Source organism: Leptonychotes weddellii, chromosome 6 (genome assembly GCF_054177405.1).
Source record: "Leptonychotes weddellii isolate Sample4059 chromosome 6, ASM5417740v2, whole genome shotgun sequence".
NCBI lineage: Eukaryota > Metazoa > Chordata > Mammalia > Carnivora > Phocidae > Leptonychotes > Leptonychotes weddellii.
In genome coordinates this window covers 56,661,058-56,670,519 of record NC_138374.1, presented here as the reverse complement: position 1 = coordinate 56,670,519, position 9,462 = coordinate 56,661,058, and the positions used below count along the sequence as shown (strand labels likewise).

Sequence of the window (9,462 nt, the reverse complement as noted above, 5' to 3'; positions counted from 1 at the left end):
ATATAAGCAAGAAAGATTTTTAAAGCCAAATCCAACCTTCAAGCGATGTAATGTTTTTTCTTATTTGTTTTCCTTCAGCTTACAGATATCTTCTCAAATAGGAAACCCAAATGCCTGTATGTATATCTTTTTATACTTGGGCCATTTGATAATGTTTGCATAATGTGTTTTCCTGTTACATTTTATGTATATAATATCTGTATTCGAAATGGATTTGAGAGTCTCCGATGAAAATGTACCTGCCTGGGTACCTAATTTCGTAAATTGCAGATACAACTTTTAACTATGCTAATAGCCTATTAGTATATGGCGGTATGTTAGTGGTCCAGGAGTATTTTTACAGTATTCTATAATGTAACTTTCTCTTATTGAGGTATAGTGTAATCATAGTAGCTCTATAGTAGTATTAATGTATGTATACTACATCATATGTAATATATGTATAAATTTGCTAGGAATCACATACTTTATGATGGCTACACGACTATTACTACTATATATAGTCACTTAAAGAGTCAAGGGGTTTGGATTCTGGTCTCATCTTTCCCATAGACCAACTGTATGTATTATCCTGGAGAGTCCCTTACATTTTCAGTGTCTCAGTTTTGTCTCTGGTGAGAGAACTAGTAACATCTCCCTGGGAATTTGGCATCATGAGATCATTTCATGAAGGCCACAGGACTTTTTGAAAGAAAAATACCGATTTGTATTTGACTTACTGGCAGCATTTCTGCCACTCTGGCATGCAGGAGTGAGTGTACCGTGGATGGTTTGTTTTTGCTTTTGTTTTTTTCTTTTAAGGTTCTAAACAAAATCTTTCTTTCTGCTCATCTCCCCCTGCTCGACCATCTGTAGAAGTAGAGGGCATCCACATCCTGTGTGTAACCACGCTGATCTCAAGAGCCATTTTCATCCAAAAGGAAGGAGCTACCTGAGAAAAGCCAAGGATGACAGAGCCAACATGCAGCCTGCTAAATCCATTCACGAACAGGCTGAGTCCCCAAGAGAACTCTGCAGACCATCGAAGAAAGGGGAGCCTCTGGGGTTTAGCCGGAAAGGCAACATCAGGCCCAAAATGGCCAAAAAAAAGCCAACAGCAATTGTGAACATCATCTAAAAGGGTGGTGGCCCTGGACTATCATTGCCAGGCTTTGCAGAATGTTATTCTGGGGGCCAACAATAATGCCCTTTGGGATACATCCCATAGTAAGACACGTTGGAAAAAAGAAGGGCATAATACATTTATTTCGTGGCCATTCAGGCACCTGGATTAACCAGAATTTAACAAACGGGAATCTCGGGGAACCAGAAATTTATTACAGGCCCCTTTTAGAAGCAAGAGGCAGATTACAGAAAGAATTGAAAAAAAAAAAATGAAAACAGTCTTATTCCAAAATTTTAGTTAAAAGAAAGCTCCAACTTGTAAAATAAATAGACCACTCTCCAATAGTGTCTGCATCTGGGGTTCTGTGTGGGGGTGATTCAGCCGAGGCCCAAGGCCACACAAGATGTCAGGCACTAGGAAGAAAGTCTTCTGTGTCCACTGCTCTCTAAATTGTGGGGCAAAGAATGGGAATGCAAAGTTCTCTTAATGGCAGTGAAATAGTAATATTTTTATTTGTTTTTAACTTTGCCCTCCATTAATTTGAAAGCTTCCAAAAATAAGGATTCCTGTTTCCCCAAGTATTCTGGTTAATCAATATTTCAACGTTTGGGTTGCTTCCAGGACTCATCTCGTTAGACTTCAGTTTTCATTTCCAGTTTGTTCGATTCAGGTTTGTTGTTTCCCTGGATGCGTGTTTATTCTGACTTTGGGGCGCCTCTGCTCTCTCCTTTGGCTGAGTGTTCTGCACCCCGAGACCAAGCTGCAGCCTCTGTCTTCAAAGCCATTAGTGTTGTCTGTGGTTGGGACGGAAAACCCCATCAAAACCTTATAGCCATGAAACTCTTTGATCAGTTCCCATCACAGTTCCGGGTCTGAAGGGCTGGAGCAGCCCCAGATGGCACGTCTCGTGCATCGTGAGCCGGGGCCTGGCAACACTGCAGACCTTCCTCAGCCCTTTCCTGCTGCCCTGGTAGTAGCAGTGGCCGCTGGGGGCTCTGGGCATGCTGTCCCCTTGCTGGCCTCCCTTTTCCACCTCCCGCTGCTTCTGTGCCCTTTGATGATTAAATATACGTCCTTACCTTCCAAGCAGGTGTTTGAAGCGTTCACTGGACACTGCTTTCTAAAGTAGTTTCTGAAACAAACAGTGCATGTGGGATCCACAGTCTGAGACTGTCCTCTCCCTCCCAAAAAAAAGCCTTCAATTCCATAAAGAACCATCTGTTAAGAACCTCCTGCTTTACGGTTCTCATCAAGAATGAATTTCCATGTTCCTTTTTTTTTTTTTAATGTTAACAATATCATCAGGTCTTCTACAGAGTTTACAAGTGCTGACATCCTTCTGGAAAAAAGAGTAGTTATGTCCACAAATGTATACATATACATATATATATATAACACAAAATATATATGTCAGGTATATTAATAATTTATTTTTAAATACTCAGCAAAAGGTGTGTGTTTGTAGTGGGTGGTTTTTAAACTATATACATTAGTTCATGTAAGCTGAATTCTCTTATTTTGAAAATTAAAAGTGTAACCTAATTAACATTAGTAGAATAATTGTTATTGCAATAAACATCAGATTAGCAATGCATTAAAAATAGGTATAATGCAGTTACTTAAAGTGCCAGTAAGTTGAAAAGTGTAACTTATCATTATACAAACATTTTGAACCTATCATCGTGAAAACGTTGATTTTTGAACCTTCACTTTGACATCTGGCTCACGGGGGTGGGCCATTCATCTGGTGTATAGGCAACTATCAAGTGGGAAAAAACATTGCTGTGAAGTGAATATCACTGTTTAGGCTAACATTGTAAAAATTGTAGTGTTACAATTATTGTTTATTTGGAGACTTAATCTCCTCCAAAGTTATTTATTATTGATGTTTATACCATGATTGCACTCTAGCCTTTTACATACTAAAAAATTGATTTGTTGGTTGTATTGCATGCCCTTTGTCCTGTAACACGTGTGTGCAATGACAACAACTTGTTTTTAAAGGTGGTAGAGCCAGATTTTTTTCGTTTTATTTAACGTAACCTACATTTTCAGTTTTTATTTAATATGCCTAGAGGGCATGACAGCTCTCTTTGACAGTGGTACTTGGTTATCTTCAGAAAGCACCATAATGTCATATCTACTCTACATACATTACACAAGACAAATGATTTTAAGATTTATTATATTAAAAAATTCTTTTTAATTCCCACTCAATTCTGACCGTCATACAAGGAAATGCATTATATATGTTGTGCTTCCTTAGAGACGTAAATTTGCTGTTGAAACATGGGAGCTGGCTCACTCTAAGGGATAGTTCACTTACATGCCATGGCCTGGGCCATGTACCATGTCCCACTTGGGTCTTATTTTTAAATATATATATTTTGTCCACATGGGCATTCAACCTGTGAGTTGATTTTTGGAGAAATTACCAAAGTTTCTGGGAAAACATGTTCAAGGCTATACTGAAGAATGGATCTAATTTTATTATTTGTTTTGTAAGGAAGAAATTTTTCTTTGAAGTGGTCTTTCATTCTTTTATTCCCAAACTAGGTTATAGATTTTCAACTGCAAAGTTCAGGTTGCTTAGACACTGTTTTCCAGCATTCTGCAGGGTAGATCAGTTGTATGGAAATTGGAATTTTCTTTTCCCAGAATTCAAAAGAAAAACTTTTTAGATTATGAAATAAATATAATAATAAAGCTATATTTATGACTAATGTGTTGGTATATTTTGTCTAGTTGAAGTGTTTCTGGGGAGCCAAGTGTGCTGGTCCATTGAACAGTGAACAAAATGGTCTTTCATGAATAAACTGTTCACTGTACATATAATCACCATGATCTTGTACCTAATAAGCTTTCTTGAGAACTTAGCTGGATCATTTTTATTTATCACAATGCCTATATCTAAAAGTTCTTTTTACATACGTTCACACTGAGAAGTCCTCATTAAAAGCCCATTTGGTGCTTTTCTCCCATCTTCCTCCACACTATGAGTAATTTTCCTACACTCTATTTTAAACTTGGCAACTCTTAGCAAAAACCATGGACAGATTTCACAGTGTATATCCCAACTTATATAGGCCATACATCTCAGTCATTGCAAGACCCAGAGAGTGATTACAATAGATAACAGAGAGAAGTACTGTATATCACTGGTAGATTACTCAGCCATTGGTCCTTTAAGAGCCATGGAATTAAGAAAATTTAGGGGATGCCATTTGTTTAGGAGCTGTTAGGGCTTTTAGGGAGATAACCTTAGTCTGTTCTTATAATTACTCGTGTTAAAGTTGGTGGATTCACCAGGTCATAATGTTCTTGACGAATAACTGTGACATTCTCAATTATCTCTGGGCGTTAGAAAACATAAATAAATCCCAGTATCTTGATTCTGTTTAGGCTGGATCCTTAAAAAATGAATTCCGGAGATGGCATACATGCAGGCCCAAACATGAACCATGGAACCATTTCAAAATTTAAATAATAGGGAGCTTTAGATACTGGATTGTGTGTGTGTGTGTGTGTGTGTGTGTGTGTGTGTGTGTGGAATTAAGGTGGTGAATTTTTTTTTTCCATTCTTTTCTGTCCATGTTCTGTATCAATAAAATGGACACACCTGAAATTTTCATTTATGAAAAATATCTTCGGGATGCCTGGGTGGCTGTTGCTTGAGGGTCCAACTCTTGATTTTGGCTCAGGTCGTGATCTCAGGGTTGTGAGATCGAGCCCTGCGTCGGGCTCCACACTCAGAAGTGGGGTCTGCCTGAGATTGTCTCCCTCTCCTGCTACCCCTCCCCCCCGACAGTCTCGCTCTCTTTCAAATAAATAGATCTAAAAAAAGGAAGAAAAGAAAAGGATCTTTAATCTGCAGCACTATGATGTGTTTACTCTGCATTTGTAGCCATTATTCTAAGACATTCTAAGCCATTCTAAGAAATGAGTTTTTCTCTTAGAGGAACCTCACATATAGGTAGGCCTGGTTCTCCTGCCCACGCTGTAGTGGGGACACTGGTAAATTTTGTATATGTGGAGGCAGGTGTCGGGGATGGTGAATGAAAGCTTTGGTATCCATGTCCTGTGGAAAAAGACATGATTGCTATCTCTGAATATCTGAAATGCTGTCGCATGCAAGAATACTTATTTTGTGTATCTACACAAGGCACTACAAAAATCAGTCAATGAAAGTTCTACAAAAGCAGACATTAAGTCATTGAATGAAACATGTCTAAGTGCAACGCAGAGTAGGTCACCTCGTTGAAAAGTGAGCTCCCTGTCTGTGTGGTTTCCTTCTTTGTGGTTGATGGGACTCTACTTCGGGTAGGGAGTTGGACTGGATTCTTCAAAGAACATTGAGCCCTGAGATTCTATCATAAGTACAGATACTACATTATTGTAAATGTTGGCTGCGTCAAACAATGTGGTTGCGACAAATTGGCTTTGGAAATTTTACTTCACTGACATGGACTTTGTGAAGTTTCCTGTGACGTGTTTCCACAGCTAATCTCATAAAATGCTTTTGAGGTGGGTAGTGATGAGGAGGTATTGAGGTGGGTAGTGATGAGGAGGTATCATTTTCTTCTCTTAGCATGTGCAGCAACAGTATCAGGGGAAATGGGAGATAGACTCCTGGCCCCGTTGCCTCAGTCGGGACCGTGTGCTTCTTGGGAAGAATCTCACCTCACTGAACGTGGTTTCGGTGTTTAAAGAGAAAGTATGCTTTTTTGGTTACAATGTGGCTCCTGAATGCAAGCCAGCCACTTCATCTGGTGTTCAGCAGATGCTGTCCAATGCTGGGGGTGGGGGTGGGGGGAATCGGCAACATTGGATTTAGGAAGAGATGACGTGTGGTACATCAGGCTCCAATATCGTGCCTTCCTCAAGCATTTTTCAGGTGGTTTTGATGATACTTGATTTTTGCTTCCTGATGATACTTAAGAACCTGACTTCACCATATTTTACAATGAAGGTGGGGCTTATAATTGTTGGGAAATGTCCAAGGCCCAAGAGCTCCTTCACAACAGAGCCAGAGTGAGATCCCGAATACCATCTTCCCGATTCTCAGCCTGGGCTCTTTTCACCACATTGTGCCATCTCCTTGACAAGAGTCCCAGAAAATGTCCCTAAATCTGCACATTTGTTGATCGCACAATGGTTCCCCATGTCCTAAAATTCAGTTTTATATTTATTATCAATGATTTCACCTCTTTAATGCAAGCTGCTGTGGAGGGATATAAATATCACCACTTTGTAATCTCTAGATACCTTCCTTATAACAGAGTCACCCCAGCTTGGCAAAGAATTCCAGAGTTTCAGATCTGTCAGAGTTTAGGGCACACATTTTTGGACACTTCAGATTGGTAGTTTGCAGACTGATGAGCAGGGCACTGCATTTACCTGACTGGATATATCATAGAGAAAGAGCTGATTTCTAGATCTCAGTCCCTTGTCTTTGTTCAAGGCAGGGTGTCCATTTCCCTCATTCTCAAGAATGCACCCTTTTGATTTTATCCCTATTTAAGTCTACCTCTAACTTGACAGCATAGCTGAAATTTCTTACATAATCCTAAACATGGGGCTGGTGGAGGGAACCGGGATTCTTATTAAGTGAGGGACACCCTAGCAGAAACACAGAGAAGTTTGAGGTGGGGGGATGGTCAGGGCAAATGAGTGGGGATGCAGTTAATGGGACGCAAAACAAAGCCCAGAGCTTGCCTTTGTGCTCTGGCTCTGGCCTGCCTTTCCTATTTCCTCCAGTCCTTCAGTGCTGACTTGCCCCTCTACAGCCACTGGCTTCCCTCCAGAGCCTCTCCAATACCCTGTTTTCCCCTACACAGCAGTTATGGCAGGTTATGCTCTCTGCCTGGAATGCCCTTCTTTTTCTTCTCCACCTGGTTAATTTCTACTCAGCCTTCAGATTCCAGGTCAATTGTCACTTCCCCAAGGCAGCCTTGTAACACCATGTACCTTTCCCCTGTAGGAAGAATCCCAGGTGTCCCTTTAGATCTAATGGTGTGATTCCTTGACTCAGACCTGCCTCCCCCACTAGCCCCTTATTCCATGAACAAGAAGACATGTCTATGTCTTTTATCCCCAGGATGTCCCCAGTGCCAGGTGTGGTACCTGGCACAGAGTGGGTCTTCAGTAAGGGAGTGTTTGCAGAGTATGTGAGCATCAGATATGTTAAAAAAAAAAAAAGGAAAGAACAGTGAGAAAGTACATTTTCTTTCAGCTGGGGAGGATCAAAGAGGAAGTGGCATTTGAAGGCTGAGTAGGCTTGGGGGTGGCAGAAGAAAGGAGAGCATTTTAGGAAGTCTGAGCAGAGCCATATAGGGAGAAGGCACAGGACCAGTGAGACCTGGGAAATAAGGTTATTTCACCTGTGTGAAATACAAGCCATGTTTGCCTGTCTGTCAAAATCACCAGAATTAAGGACATATCCAACAATCCATCCATCCAACTAGCCATTCTCCAGTATTCATTGGGGACTCTGTATAAGCCAATCACTGTAGTAGGTACAAGGGATATAGGCTGCCTCTTGACCACATATATTGGAGGTGGCTGGTGAAGTTTTCTGAACCATCAAGGCCAATCTCAGTCACTGCTGGCCTCTGGAATGGTGTCCACATTACCCTGACTGGCCTTGCGGTTTTGGCAGTCTTCTAGGAGCACAGTATGTAAACAAAATCCTGATTCAGTCATCCTCTGTCCTGTGACACTGTTTATCTTCTTCATGACATGTATTAGTATTTGAAATTATTTATTTACTTGTTTATTGTCTGTCCCCTACCCCTGCCTCATGGGAATGCCTTGCCTGTCTTTTCCCCTGAATACTGCCAAAATGCTGATCGATGAAGATTTGTTCAATGAACAAATGAGTTGGTTCTAGAGAGACCCCTTCTCAGGAGATCTGATTTAGAGCAGAGCTAAGGAATAGCTTCCTTTCTGTTGACTGGGAGGTTGCAAAAGAAGAAAAGAGACTTGGAAGAATCCCTCCAGCATGTAGAATAGAGAGAGGAATCTTTGGGGTGCCCCGTGTGGTCCTAATGTTCTTTCTTAGATGACGGTAGTTCACAGCTGATGCTGGTCCTCCCCCAGATAACATAGGTTTCTGCAAGATGGAAACTGGACTCACAGGTGCCATGTGTCCCCAGATGGTTATGAACTCTTCTGGGATTAACCTATAGCAGTTATTCTCAAACATTGGTGGGAATCATGATCACCTGGAGAATTGGGTGAAAATACAAAGGCCTAGGACCTATCCTACTTTGGCAAGCCCTGGCACCTGCGTTCTCTATCAGCTCTCCAGCGAATTCTGATACACACCAGAGTTTGAAAACTACTGCTGTGTACAGCTGTCAGTTCCCAAAGTTTGTTCCATGGAACACCAGTTTCTCAGAATGTTAATAGTTAAATAAATGAATTATCAGGTTAAACATGTTTCCCTACTGCAGATGGTTCAGAATCATTAAAATGCAAATGTGCATTGTGAATCTCCTAGAGGGGAAAAAAGGATACAAATGCTTCCCAAACTTATCTGACCATGGAACTGTTTAGTTCTAGGGAGCATGGATTAACATTTTTCTGGGACTATAAGAGTAGTGTTCAGAATATACTTTAGTAAACACTTCAAAAGTACAACCACTGGGCACTCCTCTCTCTCCTTAGGAGAACTTCACACTATCTTAAAGCGGCTCACAGTTAACAGCTGGAGTGGCCAATTTTTAGGTTATTTTTGAATTTACCTAAAACCTGTTTCTTAAAATCATCAGCGAACCAGCAGTTTCCACCATCACTTAGGAGTTTGTTAGAAATGCAGAACCCCAGGTCCCTCCCTAGACCTATTGAATTGGAATCTGCATTTTAATAGGATTTCTGGATGATTCATTTGCACCCATATAGAAAAGTGGTTCTTAATCAGGGGTATAGAAATGCGTGGAGAGCAATTTAATATGTAATTACTGGCCCACTTCTCACCATCCCTTATTTAAATTTCTGATTGACTCTTGTAAAGAGAGAGAAGGGGATAAAGTGCCCCTAGGCGATATTCGTATACTCTAGATCTTCCCTTCTTTGGCTCAGATTTTCCAAGGCTGGGCTCCAGGCTCAGAGAGTCAGGGATAGTAGTCCTCGATCTTTAGGATACCTAGCAAAAAGCAAACACTTCCTGAAACTTAAAGTGTTTCTCAAAGAATAAATTATATAAATTAATTTATTGGATATAATAGAGAGAAAACTGGTTGTGATTCAAATTAATTAGTGCAAACATTGCTCGGGATTTTATCATTGTTTTTAGGTTTCTTAACACAAGAGAACTAAGAGTGAAGCTCAAGGTTATCCTGTCCTATTCTCAAGAG

At 40.6% G+C, this 9,462-nt stretch overlaps 1 protein-coding gene across 2 annotated transcripts in view; it reads left to right on the top strand.

The window, feature by feature from the left end:
- ZNF365 (zinc finger protein 365) overlaps positions 1-3,828 on the top strand; it is an 88,666-nt gene extending 84,838 nt beyond the window's left edge. For both annotated transcript variants that reach the window (XM_081824185.1, XM_006742803.3), the window contains exons 4-5: positions 79-116; positions 856-3,828. In XM_081824185.1, the coding sequence (XP_081680311.1) occupies positions 79-116; positions 856-1,117 (300 nt within the window). In that variant the 3' untranslated portion in view covers positions 1,118-3,828. The remainder of the gene's footprint in view (positions 1-78; positions 117-855) is intronic.
- The last annotated feature ends 5,634 nt before the right edge of the window (positions 3,829-9,462 follow it).